Genomic DNA, 20,708 nt, shown 5'->3' on the forward strand with positions numbered 1-20,708 from the left:
ACTCTACTTGTGATCACTCCCGACGCTGTGGGGGGTCCATTCAACCCTCCTGTGTAGTTTTCTGTGTGGTCTGGTCCAGTGCTGACTTGTGCAATTGGTCTCTTCCGCAGTGGGGGGTCCTTCCACATCCGGGGCTATGAGCCCATCCTGTCTCTGTTGCTCTTTGTCAGTGCCCTTGCCCTCCACTCCAGGCAACTTGACCTCAAACTACGTCTGGACTTCCTATGGGCTGTACAGGTCAGGAAGTGTGCAATGATATCTCTGTGCATATGAAAAAAGGCTATGGATATACATTTCTGGAGGATGTGCAACCATGCTTCCAAAGTAAACTCTGAAAAACCTTTTCTAGTTTTTGTTTAAAGGTGTTGCAGGGATCACATTTAAAATGAGCAAACAAATGTTTGTGTGCATGTTTGATCAAACACAACAAAAAAAACTTCCGTTAAAATGATTATTGAATCATTGCAATTGGATTTTTAAAAAATAATTTGGTTTGTTTTTTTTACTTTTTACAACGCAACCCAACTTCTTTTGGAAATGAGGTTGTATATTTATAGGCTGCCAGATGTCTGTTCTTGGCAACAAAAAAAGAGTAAGAAGCTTCTTCTGGCTCGGTTTCATTTGGCACTGAGCGTTTTGCATAGGGGGATAGAAGTGTTGAAGCTGAATTTAAGCCATTTAACCCTTTAACTAGCAGGATTAGTCATGTAATGTACCCAAGTCTATTAATCATACTCTGACGCTTACAGCAGTCTGATGCTCACAAGTCATTTTAGTGACACCATGTGGTGGAAATATGAAGCAAGCTTTGGTTCTCACAGCTATATCTGGATATTTTGTGTGCTACTTTTCCTGCCAGGCGGAGGAGGAAAGAGATGGAATGGAGAAAGTAAAGCTGGACAACAGGAGGATCCTCTTCAATCTGCTGCCTGCACACGTGGCTCAACACTTCTTAATGTCAAACCCAAGAAACATGGTGAGCCACGATAATAGACAGGCAGGCAGGCAGACAGACAAACAGGTAGATAAAAAGGCTGAAACCAGAAATGACTAATGATCACATCTAAGAATATTTTTTACTGTATTGTTTTTCTTTTCCTTTAGGATCTGTACTATCAGTCCTATGCACAAGTTGGTGTCCTATTTGCCTCAATCCCGAACTTCAACGATTTCTACATCGAGCTGGATGGCAACAACATGGGAGTGGAATGCTTGAGGCTACTGAACGAGATCATTGCTGACTTTGACGAGGTCTTAGTATTTTTTTATTTCTTTACTTTGTAAATTTGGAATTGTTTTTGCCTTGTAGTGTCAGGTGTTTATTGAATGTGTGCTTCACAGCTCATGGATAAGGAGTGCTACAAAGACATAGAGAAAATCAAAACCATTGGCAGCACATACATGGCAGCTGTGGGACTCGTCCCCACCATTGGGACCAAGGTTTGGATTTTCCTTTTTATTTATGTGTTTATCTTCTGTCCTAGTCTTTAAAGGGAATATGAAGGATCCTTTCTCACATGTACACTAACTGCTTGGTGCTCTTTCCCTCTGTAGAACAAGAAATCTGTGTACGACCATCTGAGCACAATAGCAGACTACGCCATTGAAATGTTTGATGTTTTGGATGAAATCAATTATCAGTCATACAACGAGTTTGTCCTGAGAGTTGGTAAGTAGACATACAATATAAACCACCTTGTTGGACTGTTGGGTCCGATTTGATGCTATATAAATAAAATTGAACTGTTTTGGTTCCCTGGCAAAGACAATTTAAATGTGACTGACTTTCAATGACTCTGTTTTAGTTTAATGTTTTTATGTCTGTGCACAGGAATCAATGTGGGTCCAGTGGTTGCAGGGGTGATTGGAGCACGGCGACCTCAGTACGATATCTGGGGTAACACGGTCAATGTGGCCAGTCGAATGGACAGCACTGGAGTACCTGGGAAAATACAGGTACTTGTTTTCAATTACAAATGATCCACAAATATGATGGAGTCAAGTGTAACCAGCTTGCCAAGCTCCGCTGTCACATCTACCAACACTTACAATAACAAATATCTATATTTCCTATGCCTCTATTATCCAGGTGACTGAGGAGGTTTATCGGCTACTGAATACCAACTATGACCTGGTTTGCCGCGGCAAGGTCAGTGTAAAAGGCAAAGGTGAGATGCTGACCTACTTCCTGGAAGGGAAGGTTCAGGGAGTGGGCACTGCAACCACTTCTTCGGTGATGCGTTCCGCCAGCCTGGCACGTCGGATCCACTCCTGTGGAAAGACGAGCGTCCCGACCAATCTGGCCAGCGTGTCCTCTGCTGCCAGCCTCACTGCTCATCCCGGCATGGGTAGCAACATGCAGATGAACACTGCCAACAGCAGCAGCAACAGCCAAGCCGCATGCCAACCCTCATCCTGTGTGCCCGCAGTGGGTAAGGTTGATGAAGAGAGGGCTGTAGAGGTGACAGAGATTGAAATTGAGACGGTGGCAGCTGCTGCAGATGTGTCAGTGTAGGAAGAAAGAAAATATATTCATCTTAAATAAAGCAAGAAAACCTGGTTGGAGGACTAGAAGCATCTAGTCTGTACTGGCACAACCCAGGATACACCCATTCAGGATGTGAACTTCCAGAAATATGAAGTCATTGTATGGATAATCATACTTGCTTTAGGGATTTTTAACTGCTTGCCACTTTTCAGAGACAAAATGCAGAGTGCAGAGACGGGTACCCGGAATCTCAAATCCTCTTTTAACATCTCTGTAACAGATGATTAGATGTGTGGTTTTGTTGGGTTCCATCAGATCCAGGTATAATGAGCATATTTATTTTTTACTATGTTGTACATATTCCGTGTTCGGGGGATATGTGCGTTGATATCCAGAAAGAGACTGATCATGCTATTGCTTTTGCACTGTCTTTCTTATTATGCCAAGGATTCATTGCGTTATTTAGCGTAAAATGGTGTTGTTTCTTTTTGGTGTATGTAAGCATGCAAGTGTGTACTTGTGAGTGTGCGTATGCATGTGTGGTCAATTCTGAATTGTAACAAAACAGCACAAAACAGTCTCTTTTCTTTTTCTTTTTTTTACTTGGAGCTCACTGGATGAAATATGCTTTTTATGATACATATTTACAATTAATAGTGCATGACTTTTTAAAAGTTGACAGCCATAGTAATGATACTCCTGTTGAAAGAAAACCAAAGTACCGAGCTTTCCATAGATCACTAGCGATACTTATATTGCCTCAACAAAGATGAGAGAGAAAGTTGCAGTAGATGTTTACCACATGCTCGATCACTGGTAGAAGACAAAGGTGTGTTTTAAACCCTGGAAAGACAAAATCAGTTTTCCTTAATACATGACATTCTTTTGTATTGTAGTGCAATATGGCATGTACACATAATACACAGATAGGGGCAGCTTTGTTGATGAGGAGGCAAAAAGATAATACGAGGAAAAGACAAAGGTTAACAAACCTAAACAGAAGTCATACTGAGTTGGATTTGTGGTTCTATGGATGCTAGTTTATGCCAAAATGGGACCAGCGATGGAGTATTGTAGAACATCACACAGAGGGCCCACGCATCCTTACATACAGATATCTAAAGGAGTTAAGAATGGCATTCATCCACACAGAAGAGAGCATATACTATAAGCACATGACTTCCACAAATGCATGACTAACTCCTTTAGCCTAAACATTTCAAATGCTGTAAGTACTTTCAAACATTTCCTTGAGGCCACAGAAGATTTCCTGCAGTGTCTCGCTGCTGTCGTCTTTCAGGCATACACATTACTGTACTATTGCTTTTTGTTATCTAGCAGCTACATTTTTGAGTTTTCCTCGAGAAATTTTAGCTTTAGCACATCTCTCAGATATACTGGCAGAAACATGATGCGCTTCAGATTATCTTTATAGCCTGTATCTTTATCAGCACATAGAACTTTCACTCGATCTGCAAAAGTGTAAATACATCACGTTTCAAGTTCTTGCCTTACTCAATAAGCTTACAGTGATTGCAACTTGCCTTTTTAGATATATTCACTTTGATATGCAGATCATACTTTTTGTAAATAGTCAAAAGTTGTAAACTATGTTGTATCTTGTACAGTGTAAAGTTGGGTTATTGAATATTTTGTAATAAAGACAATATTGGTGTATAAAATATCATCAGTATCACTATGATAAAGAAAGTAGTTTCTTGAGTTTTGGCTACAAATGTGAAAGATCACCTTTTTTATTTTTATTTTCTCAGACATTATTTAATCACTTTCGCTGTAAAAGTTTTCTTTCTCAACAGGAAACTATTTAAGACAATAACATGTTTATCATGTCGGTCAATGTACTTTGACAGCCCACGGCTAGATGGATGTCATCATGTGTCAAACACGGGGCAGGGGCCAAAACTGTTTTCCTGGTACTGATGTAAAGTTTGTTTAAGGTTCACTCAGTGTAACAGTTAAGTCAACAAACACTTCATTTGCTCACCTATTTAGCTCTTTTATGGGCTTGGAGAGAGGAAACAATGCTTCGTTTATGTAGTTTTATGTTGATTTACCTTGATGAAGTTCTTCATTTACTAAAAGGGGTGATATCATTGAGCTTTTAAGTTCATGTCACCTTCACTCTAATTGAAGTCGAGCTCAAACAGTAAAGGGAAACTACTGCAAATAATAGTTAAGGAGCAAGTCTCGTCATGGTGTCATCAGGGCCAAAGGGGATTGAAATGAGTAATTTGGTTGTTGCACTCCTGAATGGTTGGAATTACATAAAGACAAATAGCATATGTCACAAACAAGAAAATGTAACTTGATTATATATATATATATATATATATATATATATACCCATAAATTAATGATTTATGTGAACATTTTTCTGTGAACAAATAAAATACAATTTGCTAGTCTGTATTAAGAAAAAAAAAGAGCATTTGTAACACATTTCTACTTCAAAATGAATTTTGACCACAGTTTATATGCATTCATTCTCTCCTCATCAGTAGTCTATAGAGATGCAGAAATCCATGATAGTCAGACAAATTTAATCTTTGATGTGTTGGCAACCAAATGGAAATCTTGCACACTGTCTGCCTTCTGCCTGTATATTTATTAAATTACTGTGGTTAAGTCTATTGGACCTTAACCAATAACTCCACATCCTGGGTTATATACACAACACAGAATTATTATTTTATTTATTGATATTTTAATACATAGATCAAAATCTTCATTCCTGAACAATGCTGTAACATATTGATATATGACCTTTTTTGCTTTGATACCTATTAATATGTGACATGATGGAAAAGTCTGAAGTTAATGATTTCACTGATGCTATAAGTTTACAACTGATATATACCTGAAAGTATTCACTAATCAGACTAAGTAATTGGAAGTCATTTGATACGATGTTAGACTAAGGCATTTGCTATACTAACCTCAAGAATGCTTATTAGTTTCTTTTTTTAGCCAATTGGAATTAATTAATTTTTAAATGGTAAATGGCCTGTATTTATATAGCGCTTTACTAGTCCCTAAGGACCCCAAAGCACTTTACATATCCAGTCATCCACCCATTCACACACACATTCACACACTGGTGATGGCAGCTACATTGTAGCCACAGCCACCCTGGGGCGCACGGACAGAGGCGAGGCTGCCGGATACTGGCGCCACCGGGCCCTCTGACCACCACCAGTAGGCAACGGGTAAAGTGTCTTGCCCAAGGACACAACGACCGAGGCTGTCCAAGCCAGGGCTCGAACCAGCAATCTTCCTATTACAAGGCGATTACACGGCGAACTTCCAACTCTTGAGCCACGATCGCCCCGTAAATGGTAAATGGTGCAAAATGGTGCAAAATTAACATTGCTGTCACAATAATAGTCACAATAAGCTGAGTGACTTTAAGCTGCATTGCTTTATTTTGCATGTATATTGTAAAATTAGGCAATGCAAGTAATTTTCTCATGCAACTGCAATGACCTGTCAAAACATCTGTGAAAAATGTTAAGCCTCTGCACCTGATTTCAATAATCAACTGATGACAAGGAGGCCACACTCACACCAGAGACTGCAGTATCTTTACTCTGGTTCCAAAAAGCTCAGCCATCCAGCTAAATGGACATTCAACAGCCAAATGTAAGCCTAATCTGTTATCACTATTCTTTGAATAAAGTAAATCAAATGATAAAAATGGTAAATGTCATGAGTAAATAGGCTTTTTGATGGAACAGAGACCTGGTCTGGAGCCCATCCAGGAAGAGTCAGAGCTTGAGGATGAAACTGAAGGGAACAGAACAAGAGAAGGAAATGAGGGCGATTTTCCATTTCAAGTAGGTGTGGAGGAAGAGGATGCGCTGGCAGAAGATGAGAGCGATAAAGATGACGATGCTGCTCAACTGAGGGTTCTGAGACCTGGGAGGCTGTCTCGTTCCCTGAGCCAGTTTTCAAACCATCCACACGAAGGAACCGAGAGCTTTTCCGTGTCTGATGTGAGCACGCTTTCTTTTCATCTACGTGGTGAAGCTACAACACCAGGACAGCCGAAATTTACAAATGTAAGGAGATCCAATAGCAGTAAGGTGAAAATAAAGGTAGGTGTTACTGAGTATTTACTATTTGCTTCTATTTAAATAAATAATAATAATTTTTAAAAATCTGAAAAAAAGACTAGTTTATTTTTGCTTCAAGGCCTCCAAGATTAAGTGGCAGAAACCGAGAAGATCTAAACAGCCAGTCCCGAAGCCAAGGGAACGCTCTAAGAAGAATTTAATAGCTGTGAGTATAATTTTAAGCAAAGCTGTCTTGACTTAAAAAAAAAAAAGGACCTTAATTAAATCTCTTTTCCACTAATGCCCTCTAACATATTTCAAAGGAGGAACCGTTTCCCCCCTGGCTAGCGGATCTGATGGTCAGCATCGAAGAGGCAACAACTCATCAGCTAGTGATTGAGTGACATCTCGTGAGGTGAACGTGAAACATTTGGGACACACCAACCTGGGACCTCATTCGTGACAAACTGAACGTTGAACAAATTCTGCCTAATGTGCCTTATTTAAGGAAGCCACTGACAAGAGAGTGAAGTCCATGTCGTTTGTTGTTATACGTGAATAAACAAAAGGCACGATAGCTGGTTTCATTACACAAGAGTTCAATGCTTAGAGAGAACATGATGTGTATATTTTGTGCAAGAGTTAATTGTGTCATTGTGTTATCTTCAGTTTGGTATTTGTGCTTCTATCCCGCTACTGTCTTCGCTGTATTTTTATTTTGTGTATCAATCCCTTTTTCAACCAGCACTTGCTGCTGTTAGGTTCAAGCTGAACCCGTTTACCGTTTCTTAAGTTACTAGATTTGGATGCCAGTGAAGAATGTAACACGACGAACCAAAGCTCTCTTCAGCAAGCATAGCAACGTCAAAGCTGACCCCTCCCCTGCTGTGTGGGAGCAACATGGCTGGTGCACTTTAGTGTACCGTCAGTCAGAGTTGACTCAAAATAAATCAATAAAATTTATTTTTCTATTTTTTATGAAAAGAAAGTGTTTTCACCCAACCTATGTAAGCTAAAGTAAATCTGCATTAAAATACATATTAAAGTTTCAGTTCATGCATATGCAAACGTAGTAACGCCGTGGTCCTTTTCTTACATCATGATTATGTTATTAAATTAGTAAAATGTGTGCGATTCACGCATAGTCTGCAGTACTTTAAAGAGGCGCTAATGCAGACTTCTTTTATATACTGCTGGGTGTACACATTTCTAGCAATTTAAAGGTATAAAGGTTTCATTTAAAAGCATATTTTTCTCTAGTTAAGATTAAAAAAAATTTAAGATATTCAAAGACAACATATTTTACTTTCCTATTAAATGCAAAATGTACACACACAATGTGCTCATTTTTGTTATTTCTCATTGTGCCCATATCCTCACATTCATCAGCATTTTATCTCTTTAACTTCATATTTTTATCCCGGGACTGTACACATAGTTTTGTTATTAAGACCTGTGTTTTTAGTAATTGGTCCTGATGACTGTATCTGTTTCCATGGTGAATAATTATTAAATTAAAAAAAGCAATTAAAAGTTTGCAGGGTAAAAGCAAGTTCTTCAGTGAATGAAAAGCACGGGATCACTGCCTATTGAAATTTGTGTCACACATCGTATGACTAAAGGTATGTGGCATTTGACTTAGGTATTTATGACAAATATTACAGCAAGGAAACGGCCATTTACTGCCATCTTTTCCCAGATAAATGTGTCGTTTCACCATTTCTGGGTTATGCAAGGCAGACTGGGTTATCACACAGGTCGATAAACAAGGTGGAGGACCTTGTTTGTTTGCATGTGTGATAAGAGGAACCTTCACCAACAAGACTAAAAGGACAAATAGGACTTTTTTCTGTCAAAACAGTGTCAGCACCTAACCTGTCAGAATTACTTCACAAGATAAAGTTTTGACAACACCCATAAGACAGTTTTTAACATTAACAAGCCATTGTAGCAAAGCCTAGAGCTCCTTGGATCACGTGATGCTCTCTCTTAAAGACGTTATTCACTATTCATCATTGTACTGAATTTCAGCAGCACTGTTCAGTTGTTTTCATAACTCTAAAGTTAAAGAAAGATGACTAATGCACGTCAAAAGTTGTTTTGATGTGCATTCCAGCGTCAATATTGACAAATGACCTCAAACTACGCAAGGCAAGCGGGGTCATCCACCTTTTACAGCAGCTTTGTGAAAAATATTTTATATCTGTGCTGAGTCAATTATTAACCCTTCTGGAGGCCAAAGCTTTCATATAAATACTGCCAGTTCAGAGAAGACTTGTTAGAAGAAACTGACAGTTTTAAACAACGTCTAAAAAGCTAAAGAATTTCATCAGAAGGAAATGTTTGGATTAAGCGAGAAGCTGACGTTTGTGGCAGCGGCGGCTCTGGTTGTCTTGTCCGTAGTGAGGTCATCTCCGGTGGTGGGGCCAGAGCCCATCCGCTGTGCCCCCTGTACTCAACAGAAGCTGAACGACTGCCCCGCCATCCCAGCAGACTGCAAGCAGGTGTTAAGGGAGCCAGGCTGTGGCTGCTGCATGGCCTGTGCGCTCGAGGAGGGGGCTTCCTGTGGAGTTCACACAGCCCACTGTGCTGAGGGTCTCCGCTGCACTCCCAGGCCTGGTGAAGCAAGACCACTGCACGCTCTGACCAGAGGACAAGGAATCTGCACTGTAGACCTCCGCCAAGGTAGCCTGGCTGTTTCATATGTGCTCATATTGATATTCATTAATTAAAAAAAGTTCACAGCATTGAAATTACATCTTTAGTGCAACCCCATTCCATTTCATGTGCCATGTATGCTCTCTGTTTTCTAAAAATTCTACAGAGGAAGATGGAGGAGTCCCTGACCATGGCTCGTTGCAGCACATTCTGGGACTTAACCTTCCCTTTGATCACCAAGATTTTGCTGAAGGCCAGGAGAGTCTCAAGGCTAAGGTCAATGCCATACGCAACAAACTGGTGCAACAGGTGAGGGGAAAAATAAACAATCCGACTAACTGGTTATTCAAAGTAATTCATCTCTCTTTCCACAAGAGGGAGTAGATGGCTCTGAGGGGGTGTAGATAATTTGCTGGTGCATTTGTGTTTAGGAGACTGTAGCTCTCATTGTTTCTCTTCCTACACAGGGTCCATGTCACACTGAACTGCACGAAGCACTGGACACGATAGCCACCTCTCAGCAGAGGTTAGGAGAGAAGTTCACAACTTTCTACCTTCCCAACTGTGATAAGCATGGCTTCTACAAGGCCAAGCAGGTGAGAATTTAACTTTTTGTTTGTTTTTTCAGAAATTTCACCATAACAAAATGAATTTTGACTCCCAAAAGGGATTTATTATAAAATAATGAGTGATTTATTTGTGAGAGATGCCATTTTTATTTCCTTTTCAGTGCGAGTCATCTCTCGTTGGACCACCCGCTCGCTGCTGGTGCGTCTCGTCTTGGAATGGGAAGAGGCTCCTAGGATCGAGCGACTTGGTCGGTGACTCAGAGTGCCATCAAGAAGTTACTCACTGAAGGATGGACTCTGTTGTCACTCAAAAACCAACTTTCACACACACAAAGGCACACACATTAACAGCAACAGGAGGTCAGCCGCCTGATGAGCCGGCTCTCCTTTGCAAAAATGAAACTGTGAAAACTTATTTGAGTGGAGGAAATTTCCTCCCATCTTATTTACGTGGTGTATGTATGATCAACTTATTTATTCGCTGCCTGTATATTCTTACAAGCATTAACCATTTGTCATTTTTAGATCTTTTATATGTTTGCCTGTTTTATTTTTTTCAGTTGTAAATATAGGGCGACACTGTATACATTTGTGTTTCTGACTAAATAACTCCATTGCTCAAAACCACAGGTCCATTACGGTGCCAAGCCCATTTGAGAGACTTCAGGATAAATTTTTGTTTAATTCATTCATAACTAGAGCTGTGCACGGCAGCAAACAACACAGCAGCTCATTCATTCATTCTGTTGACATTGTCTGAATGTATCTCCATTGGCGTTTCCTCAATGGGTATTGGGTGAAATGCTTAAAGTGCCACAAGTATGTGCATGGTGGCCTAGCACAAACATATCAGTGCTCTTCCAAGCCACGCTGAGGTTTGGGATGGGTTGTTCATCATTCGTCTACCTCTGCTGGTCTCTGCAGGTCCACAGTTTGAGCAGAGGATTTCTGAGACCTCTTCTCAGCTACATCTTCTCACATTAGGGACTTTATTTGACCTTTTCTTTATCTGACTACCTACTCTAGTATTTATTATCATTCACTTGTGTTTAAAGATTTGTTTGTTGTTGTAGCTATGTGCAGTAGATCCAGTTTCAACTGAATGCTAATTGCCCTGGAATGCTGCTTTTTCCATTATTGGGTTTGTTGTATATACTCTAATTCTGTGGATGTGCATCTTAATAAAATCTTATTTTATCACAAAGGAGTTTTGTTTTGTGTCTATCTACAAAACATTAAAAACAACAATACTTGGGTAACTTTATACTGCCTTTATTAAGTAAAAATAGACTTCTGAGGGTTGCATTGTACATGCAAACAGCATATTTAAACTGACCACTTAATCCAAGACAAGTGCTAAAAAAATATCACTGGCTACACAGAGACTGGAGATAACTGTAAGGACCCCTTATCTCTTATATTCAGCTTATGCAAAGCGACAACAAAACAAACAAACAAACAAAAAAACCCACACACGCACACACAGTACAGATCATGAAACAAAATCTCTTTTTCCGTGGCGTGAGACCCAGAGTAAAAAATAACTTTCTATGCGCTGTGTTGTCTGAGCTGCACGGTCCCAACCAACTCCCTACTTGGAGCAGGAAGCAACCGGAATAATGGAATTCATACAAATAGGAGTTCATACTTAAATCACTGCATGCTTACTTATTCAAATATACATACATTGTCAAGACAAAACACAATGGCTTTATAACAAATCACAAGCATACAAATAATGATTACAAATCACAAGCATTTACACATATGCAATGCCATTTAATTGTGCGTAAATGAAGAGCTCTCTTATCACTGCTTGTGACATGTCTTTGTGCTTTAAAATCAGAATAAGGCCTCTGAGATAGTTTCTTTAGGTGTAACATTATTCCAAAAGGTGTCCGGGTTGAATCTGAGACAAACAGGTTATGAAGAATCCATCCATGTACAGAGGCTACAGGCTTTTTCTGCCCGGTACTCTTCTGCTGCGCTCTGCGCTGTGCCTCAGAAAAAGGTCCCACAGGCAACAGTTAGAAATAGCAAACATCCATATATCGGCTGAGCCATCTCTTGACCTCTCTTCCAATATCCTCGGTTTCTTCATTTGTTTACAGTTCTTGCCGTTCAATCTCAGCCTCCCTCCCTCCCATCCTGCTCTGCTCCTATTGGCTGTCAGAGTTGTAGTACTGGGTATCTCCTCGCTCCCTCCTATCAAGACCTGGCAGAGGCTGCCCATATTTGTCCACACACCAACAGTAGCCTCGCTTTCTGCCTTTGGAAGGACGGCACTGAAAGTGAAGGAGAGAACAAGGTGAAGCGAGGGAAGACCGGTGGGGGGAGGTGGGAAAGCTGAATGTACAAATCCGGTTGAATATGAAGCATTATGGATAACAGGCCACTTTAGTCAATGAAGCAGAAAAGCATAGTTAAGAGTCATTAATGGTCAGATTGTGCTGAGCCTTTGCTATCCAACACGCTGTGGTATTTTGAGCTGCTTTTATGGTCTACCTCCTGTTACACACACATATAGAGACCTTTAAGGTAAACAGAAACCTGGTAAAATATTTGCTTAGTCCCGTTTGTGAACAACTGTGAACCAAGATCTATTTTCAGAAGCTGGTGGCCAGTACGAATCATCTGTTGCTGATTATACCCCACAGCTCCAAATTATGGGTAGGCCTACTACAAATGACTTACAGAGTCTGTGGAGCTACCCAAGGGCTGTTATTTTACTGCCAATTTTACTAAAGGTCAACCTCCACTCTAGTTAAACATACAGCCATTCATTTCAAGGGCTAAAGCAACACTTGCTGCTGCACAGAAGAGACTGGTCACGCGGGGAGACATCCTTACTCAGTGAGGTCTGATCTTAGGTGGAGAGTTTCATAAACAGTCTTTATCATGATGAATGAAAAATTCTTAGTGAACCATAAATTTTGGCGGCAAGTTAAAAAAAAACAAAAAAACGCAGGCTGTCTATTGGGGAAACAAATACATTAATCAATTTATTTATTTATTTTTATAAATGCATCTTCTTCAACACCAAAATCATTATTGGGTAGTTTGTTATGTTCCCTCTAAGAGGCATTTACTGTTAATAATCATTGTAACAAGAGCTGTTTTCCCTTAGAGTCATCCGAGTGTTCAAATTCAACTGAACACCACAACATCTCTGCCACTCCTTCAGTGCCTAAAGGCTTAGCGCGGTGCAGAAGGTCCGTTCTGCATAAACAAAGACAATGAGCCTGGCGTTGTAAGGCTGGTTATGAGATGATTGCAGGTCAATAAGAACACTTCTATTAAGCGGGAGGGACTGCTATGTAATAGGGGAAGCTGCCTCTGTGATGCAGTGGTGCGGGAGCCCTAAGTGCCTCCATATGAATGCGTCAGAACCACTCATTTATTACAACCCGATCGTGGGTGAACCATGTGAGCGTTGGGATGGCTTCGGCTCTATTTCTGTGTCTGCCTCTCAAAAGTCCAGCAATTATGGGGCAAGCACATGGGGTGCCGGCGGCCACCTTGACGTCTGTCTCCCTGGGAGGGTTTCCGTTAAATGGCCATCGTCCCTGCCGTCAACCCCGCTGGGGTTTGGTCCCTGTGGTTCCAGTTTCCAGAGCCAGTGGCTAGGGTATACCTCACTGGTGTGGTGGTGCAATGATGAGGCTCTAATAACTACCAATGAATACATGAGAACAGCAACAAATCTGTAATTGGGCTGCAGGAGACCTTAAGTTTGAGTCATTCGTCTTGTAATCATTATGAATGTACTCCGCAAATGCTGATTTCCTTTTTACAGCATTTTGATTCCGTAACCAAGTTTGCATTAAGCAGATCGTGAAATAATGCACAGCCCTTCGTGTCCACTGAATAAGGATGCACTAAGCCAATGATTCTCAAACTGCTGGGCAGGTCCCACTAGGGGGGCAATGAGCCACTGGTGATGGGCACAAACAACTAGGAGAAACTAAGAAGACTGACTGTGATGTGTTTGCTGATGAAACTGCACTGACATTTTTTTAAAAGTAAAATTCATCTTGAATTCTTTTAGATTGTTAAATGTCGATAAACACTGTAGGGTGTGGGGTGCAAGCATTCTTTTGGCTTTTGTACTGAGGCCTGCCAGAAAAAGCTTGAGAACCACTGCACTACTAAAACACTCAAATATCAAATTATTAGGTATACTTTTTCTCACCTGCTTTTTCTTATAGAAGCCCTTCTTATCACAGTTTGGTATGCGGAAACCTCGGGGGTTGAGAATGTTGGAGATCTTGAGGTTGCTGAGAATGCTCTCAATCTCTCTTCGGCAGGGACCCTGTGAATGAGGGAAGACATCACCAGTTTTTAGTACCTTCCTTTAACATCAGAAATTCTATAGTTTCATTTTGAAGACAGATAAAAAGCGAATAAAGCGTTTATACTTCCTCATTAGCAATGCCATTTGGCAGTGGGTTTTTGACATTAATGTTTTGGTGAATTAACACTTTAATAAAGCTGACTCACGCTGCCTTGCTGTAATACCTAAACAATGGTGGCTGCAATATGAAAGAGGTGGCAGATGAGGAATGAATTCATCTGGCTTGTGAAGGTTTAGCAGTTTGCCAAAGCTGCTTAGAAGTCTTACACAAAGACTGGGGGGGCTAAAGTGAATTCAAACAGCTCAAAGACAGAGTCAAAAGGCTTGTCCTCAAGTCCAAGTACTCAAGTCACTAATCAGAACAGCCAGTCAAAGCCCATTACTACAGTGTGCTCACTTCTCGGGCCAAAGAGAAGATCAAAATAGCAGCAGGGCTTCCCAACAGGCACTCACATAAGCCAATCCATCATTCGCTGGCTCTCAGTATAGCCGGCACGCGGACGCCTTGTGGCCAAACAACCGCCTGACCCAGGTCAGCCGCAGGGCTATGGCACCCGCTTGCTGCCATGCCATTCTACTGGCTCACAATCTCTGCCAAACGTCAGCACCGCTACCCAAAGCATTTCATCACCCGCAGGGGGAAAAAAACACCAAAGCACAGAGGAAGAAGAGAAAAACATTCCTCCAGTGTGCTCTGAAGACAGAAAAAATATTGGTTGTGGTACTTACATACTCAGGCTCCCGCTTGGTCTCTAGAGAGTTTTGTTGATCTGTGACGAGTGGTCCCGGTAGCTCCCCCGTTTTAAAGAACTGGGTTCTTCTCTGTTGTTCCCGTCTCAGGATGTCTGGGGGGATGAAAGGGTGAAGTGGAGGCTTAAATGGTCCAATAGGTCTGTGGGTGCTGTATGTAGTGGTCTGAACACCCGAATCAGTGGAATTGCGCTCTTCATCCTGAGTATCAGCATTCTCTGCTAAAAAATTGTGAAAATAAAAATGTGTTTATAAACAAACATAGCAGAGTGTTAATTTCACATTTTTTCAACAGGCTAGGGTTCAGGGGAGGGACATGGGTATTGTGTGCTTTAAAAGCATCTTCTGAAAAACTTTAGAAAACCTTGACTTCCAGTAAAAAATAAAAAATAAAAAGCCCACCTTTTTTGTTGTTTTAATTTGATTTCATTCAAAAGTACAAACTAGAAACCATGCAACCTTGAAGATGCAGGCTAGGCTTTAACATTTATCTGACCTGAATTCTTTACAATGAATTCAGGGAGGGTTCAAGTCTTCCCTCTGCGGCACAAAGAGGCACTTCTTCTTTCCACAATCGAAATCTCTCCAGTGCGCACTGCTTAAAGCCTTATCCACCACCTTCGTTCCTCTGATGTAAAGACGTTTTAAACACATCAAAGTGTTTTCACATATTAGCTGGATTTTTATTGCTAAAAGAAAAAAAGTTTTCTCTTTTTATACAACATCTGGTAATTCTTACATTGCCCGACGACCACTGGCAAAGATTTACCAGTTCTTCTGCAACTACCGAAATTGTGGTCATTAACCAGTGATACGTAAGGTGTCTAAAAGAGCGCACTTTGAGGCATAAACACTCACGCTGATGAATTACCTGGTAGCTCATTGACTGGCACTGTTGGTCTGGTAGTTTGTCGCTTGTTAGTAGCGTTTGCACAAATACCCCGTCCCTCCAGCAGAGCCTGCAGAGGTTTCGTTTCACCGGGTTGATGTTGACAAATCAGGCCGGAGCCACATCTCCCGGTGTACACGCCGCACGGCTGGCCGAAACTCAGCGCGCAAGTCATGCAGCAGCCGCAGCCCGGTTCGCGGACCTTCTCCGAGCAGTCCTTGGGTAAAGGTTTGCACAGAAGCCGTGCAGCAAGATCACATGGTTCGCATCTGATAACAGGTCCGAACGCACCTGACCTCCAGGTGAACGTTGCCAGGACAAAAGTCATGCAAAGTGCGCGAAAACAGGAATCCATGGTGCTGTGTCTGAGAGCGAATGAAGTGAGGAGGTGCGCTGTCCTGCCGTGGGGACTTTTCACTGGGCAGCTTCTCTCCCATTCACATAAAGACAGCGGACAAAACATCTCAATATATAGACCCCAATGACCGTAGTCACACCCCCGAATAGCTTGTGGTGTGCTGCTGAATTGCGTCTACTCCGTTATTCCTTCAAGACATCAGAGAAATATGCTGGGGTTTTGCTGAAAAGCAAGGCAAGATTTAAGGTGTGGCTCTTTAAGACAGATATTAAATAACATTAAAAAGGAAAAAAAGAAAATCACAGGCCAAGGCATTTATTTCCTTCACCCTCTCACTCATGACTTTTAAGTGAACAATGTAGTTGAGATCTTTAAAAAAATGGAATAATCAAAATGTAATCAAGAGCATTAGAAGCACGGTACTAATGATGTTCCACAAAAATAAATTAAATACTAATCAAACACATACATATTTGCAGTTTACTGACGGTGCATATAAAGTCTTAAGTCCCCACACGAGAGGAAACTCAGCAATCGGCTATGTTCGCCTTAATCCATAGGGGGAGCCAGTTGTCATGTGTGTCAAGCATTATTATTACAATGTGCCTCTTCGACTTTTACAGTAATTCATCAACACTTACTACTAAACGCTATTTAACATTGAAAAGCCAGAATCATTTGTTTCTTTCCGTTCTTTTACGTGGTAAAAGGTCACATGGCTGCACTTAACGTTTTGTTCCAGTAGACCAAAGGTGTCCAATAGGGTGATCCAAATCCTTTGTAAATAATTTAAAGGCCTACATTATAAACAATCAAACAGTTACAAATTTTAGTATATTATTTGATATATTATTATGTATTATTAAATTATTATTTATGCAAACAGTACACCCTGAGGTCTAAAATATTAAAGAATAACCAAAATCAGTGGTGGCATATATATATATATATTTGTCTCTCTGTTTTTAATTTCGTTTTATACTTCACAGACTACACAGACTAGATGTATATGCTGTGTGCGCATTAGCTGCACATTGACCATATTCATTTATCAAATACTGCTCAATGATGAACTTCCTTGTGCAGATAATGCATAATAATTCACATCCACTGATTTCATTCACTTATCAGTAGAGTTGCATGTCCAAGGCTGATTTTGGGTACAGCAAAGACCTGACATGACCAGAACCTTTCTTCTGTGAGCCACTAGTGCCAAACACTGCACCATAGTGCTTTCCCCACACTATACATCGTCTTTAGAAATATTATGAATAACAGTAAACTTATCATTTTTTTTAACTTGTTGTTTTGCCTCTATTTGCATGAAGTAAAACATTCCATAAATATAATTAAGGATCCCATCTGCTATTTGGTGTTATTGTGTCATGCAAAAAGTCTACCTTGTGTACCTGCTCCTCACACGTACAGCCATGTATTTGTCTCTTGACTTGTTTGTATGGGCGACATAGCTGGTTCCGTCCCGGTCATTTGTCTCCGCTACAAAGCAGTCCTTAAAATAAGGATGCATACCACACATGTAAGTGAGAAAATTCCTGAGTAATTACATCTGTGGTGTTTTTAGGTCCACTATTGGTTACAGATGAGAGAGCAAATACCATAGCAGAAATTGTCCAAAATACCTCAACAGAATAACAGCAGCAGAGTTGAGGTGTACAGTTCAGGGTTTTTGGTTTTTTTTGTATTTTTTACATTTCTGAGAAGTCAGTGTCAAATCCATTGCCAACCAGCCCTGCCATTTGTTAACAGACAGGCCTACAGCAGAGCAGTGCTCTCTGGAATGCAAAACATTTGGTTCATATGCTGAAAAAAGAAAAAGCTTGCTGATTTTCTGCCCTTTCCTCTACTCATAGCTCTTTGAAAGGGGGTCTCTCAGCCACCTGTGCATATTCAGCATAGCAGAGGAGACTAAGAGTAATGTACTGGAGGAATGTCGTCTCGCAGAGCAGCCTCTCAATAAAGAGGGAGTGTGAAGAATGTACGTTTGCACACACAGGATATTACTGTACATGTGTTTAACATAACCTGCTGTCAGAGGCAACTATGGCCAGCTGCAACAGCTTGTCAAATGGTACTATGGAGCAATTTTCCACTGTTTTAAGACGATTTGGACAAATCAGATACACTTGCTTGAAGACCTCAGACTGGGCTGCACTAGCTCCAGCAACCCGACTGTAGCTCACATTAGCCATAATGCCCCACTTCCCACAGGTAAATATAATCTATAATAAAATAAGTAGGTTTTATTTCACTTTAAAACCTTTACATAAGTTATACCAAAATTTTCTCCACAGCTATTTTCATAATTCTTCTTGTGATTATCTCTGGTATTGTATTTGGCATTTTAACACAGCAGCTCTTTTAGTAGCTTAAAGGATGTAAGGAAGTAAAAGCAAAGGAATGTGCAGTACCAACATTCATAGATAAATAAATCACGTACTGTAATCAGATGGATATCTGCAAAACATGCCTGAGTTAGCCCAGAAGAACAATGTAAGAGAGAGTGTGTGTGTGTGTCCCTCACTCTCAAACACAAAACAACCCTTTCCCTATTTTTGCTTGTCAGGGTCCAGTGCGTCTGTGCTTGTGGAGAGAGTGTGTGGAATACACACAGTGTGGAGGTGTGCTGGAGTAGGAGAGGAATGAGGCGGTTGCAGATCACATGACAAGTCTGGTACATTTAAAGTTATTCTTTTCCCTGAATGGTCTCATGACTGTCTGTCATGTAATTGCTTCTGTCTGAGAGCTTTTTGAGCCGACTAAGATCACAGATAAATTGGAGTCTCTATAGTGATTAATATGATAATTGTTTCTCTTTGATTCTGCTCTGACCTGGACCCATACATAGCTTCAGCTATTATGTGATTATTGGATGTTGGTCGAATGGCGAACAAACTAGAGGCCAGCTTTCATCTAATTCCAAGGCCAGTTAAACATTTTCTTTCTTTTTTTGTTGGAGTGGTCTATCGTGGTCCCTGTTTCTGGAGGCTTGGCCCCTGAGGCAGTCCAAAGCTGTAATTAGGCCTAAGCAAAGTGAAGGACACAGAGAAAGAGAGAGGAACTCTCAGCACTCACCCTGACAGATTACAGAGTAGTCGGAAGTGGGCTGTGAGTGGCACCACTCAATTTGACCCCAAGTCCCCCCAAAGACAGTTACACTTCCTATGTCTCTGTCTCACCTAGACTTATGAGGATAGTTGAACATGTATTCATACATCTTAGGGACATTTTCCCACATGTGTAAAATACCTCTCTCTTTTTTCTCACCACTGTTATATGACAAGAAACAGATATTCAAATGTGACTTGGACATGTGTCATTAAAATTAAAATTGCAAAGTAGTAGACATCATGCATTAATCTACAAACAAATGTGCTTTTGGTTTTGAGGTAGTTTGGGTAGATGAGTCTATGTTGGAAACCACAATCATCCAATTAGCACAAATTCTAAAACCCTGTTGTAAATGCAAATTTACACCACGAAGGAAGCTCTTTATCCCACAGTTTTTTGTTTCTTGTTCGGAGACCATGACCTAACTGAAACCCCTCCACAGTCTCAATCAATGACCTTGGAGTATGCCCAGTTTCACCACGCATGTATGAGCGCTGTGATGCCACAGACTCAACCTACTACCAATATTCCGTTAGTAACATTACGAGTTATGATGAAGTGATCTACTTGTTTGTCATCTCAATGTGACCTGGACATACCTCAATTTAACAAGCGTTATGAAAGCCTACAGTTTTCTCACGGTGCCTTTCCAGGTTTTGGCCTCTGCTGAAAGCCAAGCATGGGCCTCAAATTGTGCAGCCATCCCAGAATCCAGTTTCTATTTCTGTCCACAAACCTTTGTTCTGGTTCAGAGGAAAGAGATGGGCCCTGCCCCGCCAATTAAGTGGCTGTAAAAAAGCTGCAGAACTGGGGTGATCGAGGAATGAGAACTAGTTCTGTCAGCCGGGTAAACAAGGCCTCCAAATTATCTGCAAAATGAAATTTGGAGAGGCTGGTGTAAATCTGTAAGGGGTTATTGCAAAGCTGGTATTTGCTGGGAGAAGGATAATCTATGTGACTTAATCTTCATCATTGTTTCTTATAGTTGTTTTTTTCCCCATAAGGTCAACTAGTTCTTATAGCTTCAGAAAGTTGACAAAGACACCCACATGTAGTGTCTGGTTTTAGCCATTCTTATATAATAAAACAGCCTGGGAATAGTAAATGTAAAGATGTATTAATTAATCTTAATGGGAAATTATTGCTGCATTAGACCTATATATCTTACATGCTAACACACACTTATTTTTCCCATGTGAAATGGTGTTTCTCCTGACAGTTTCCTTTGTAATCTGATAATGTTGGTTGCTTCTCTGGATTTTCCCCTGCTCCTTTTATTTCAAGACCACTCCACACTAAATAACAGAGGAAGATGGGCTCTATGCAGTCGCCACAACTGGGCCTTCACTTCCTTCCTGCCCTCCCCGGGAATTCTTCACTTTCACCACCTGCAGACACACAGTAATGTGGGTGGAGGGGTCCTTCACTGCACACCTTTCC

General features: G+C 40.8%; 3 protein-coding genes across 4 annotated transcripts in view; 2 read left to right on the forward strand and 1 right to left on the reverse strand.

Moving 5' to 3' along the window:
* Nucleotides 1-7,629, forward strand: part of LOC101470179 (adenylate cyclase type 1) — a 43,937-nt gene extending 36,308 nt beyond the window's left edge. The window contains exons 14-23 of the mRNA XM_014412227.3: nucleotides 111-237; nucleotides 860-976; nucleotides 1,105-1,251; nucleotides 1,342-1,440; nucleotides 1,555-1,669; nucleotides 1,832-1,956; nucleotides 2,090-6,148; nucleotides 6,244-6,603; nucleotides 6,701-6,787; nucleotides 6,885-7,629. Coding sequence (XP_014267713.1) covers nucleotides 111-237; nucleotides 860-976; nucleotides 1,105-1,251; nucleotides 1,342-1,440; nucleotides 1,555-1,669; nucleotides 1,832-1,956; nucleotides 2,090-2,515 — 1,156 coding nt within the window. The 3' untranslated portion in view covers nucleotides 2,516-6,148; nucleotides 6,244-6,603; nucleotides 6,701-6,787; nucleotides 6,885-7,629. The remainder of the gene's footprint in view (nucleotides 1-110; nucleotides 238-859; nucleotides 977-1,104; nucleotides 1,252-1,341; nucleotides 1,441-1,554; nucleotides 1,670-1,831; nucleotides 1,957-2,089; nucleotides 6,149-6,243; nucleotides 6,604-6,700; nucleotides 6,788-6,884) is intronic.
* Nucleotides 7,630-8,824: 1,195 nt separating this feature from the next.
* Nucleotides 8,825-10,992, forward strand: LOC101475497 (insulin-like growth factor-binding protein 1). Its single transcript, XM_004542745.6, has 4 exons — nucleotides 8,825-9,246; nucleotides 9,386-9,528; nucleotides 9,687-9,815; nucleotides 9,950-10,992. The coding sequence occupies exons 1-4, from the start codon at nucleotides 8,901-8,903 to the stop codon at nucleotides 10,073-10,075; spliced, it is 744 nt and encodes a 247-aa protein (XP_004542802.1). The 5' UTR covers nucleotides 8,825-8,900; the 3' UTR covers nucleotides 10,076-10,992.
* Nucleotides 10,993-11,044: 52 nt separating this feature from the next.
* On the reverse strand, nucleotides 11,045-16,401 carry LOC101475198 (insulin-like growth factor-binding protein 3). Of its 2 annotated transcripts, none has more exons than XM_076876875.1 (4): nucleotides 15,764-16,401; nucleotides 14,872-15,110; nucleotides 13,981-14,100; nucleotides 11,045-12,073 (listed from the first exon to the last, which is right to left on the reverse strand). In XM_076876875.1, exons 1-4 carry the CDS (start codon nucleotides 16,242-16,244, stop codon nucleotides 11,948-11,950), a joined length of 966 nt encoding a protein of 321 aa, XP_076732990.1. In that variant the 5' UTR covers nucleotides 16,245-16,401; the 3' UTR covers nucleotides 11,045-11,947. The 2 variants fall into 2 exon arrangements, with proteins under 2 accessions (XP_076732990.1, XP_004542801.2); XM_004542744.3 differs by having other exon boundaries at nucleotides 14,872-15,113; nucleotides 15,764-16,393.
* Nucleotides 16,402-20,708: the final 4,307 nt, after the last annotated feature.

Source organism: Maylandia zebra, linkage group LG18 (assembly GCF_041146795.1).
Source record: "Maylandia zebra isolate NMK-2024a linkage group LG18, Mzebra_GT3a, whole genome shotgun sequence".
Classification (NCBI taxonomy): domain Eukaryota; kingdom Metazoa; phylum Chordata; class Actinopteri; order Cichliformes; family Cichlidae; genus Maylandia; species Maylandia zebra.

Excerpts from the sequence above, each read along its gene's own strand:
- LOC101475497 (XM_004542745.6), top strand. The coding sequence starts at position 8,901 with ATGTTTGGATTAAGCGAGAAGCTGACGTTTGTGGCAGCGGCGGCTCTG. Across the intron at positions 9,247-9,385 it reads CACTGTAGACCTCCGCCAAG|AGGAAGATGGAGGAGTCCCT; the intron begins GTAGCCTGGCTG and ends AAAATTCTACAG. Across the intron at positions 9,816-9,949 it reads GCTTCTACAAGGCCAAGCAG|TGCGAGTCATCTCTCGTTGG; the intron begins GTGAGAATTTAA and ends TTTCCTTTTCAG.
- LOC101475198 (XM_004542744.3), bottom strand. The coding sequence starts at position 16,244 with ATGTTTTGTCCGCTGTCTTTATGTGAATGGGAGAGAAGCTGCCCAGTG. Across the intron at positions 15,114-15,763 it reads GCCAGTCAATGAGCTACCAG|CAGAGAATGCTGATACTCAG; the intron begins GTAATTCATCAG and ends ACAATTTTTTAG. Across the intron at positions 12,074-13,980 it reads GCTTCTATAAGAAAAAGCAG|TGCCGTCCTTCCAAAGGCAG; the intron begins GTGAGAAAAAGT and ends CTTCACTTTCAG.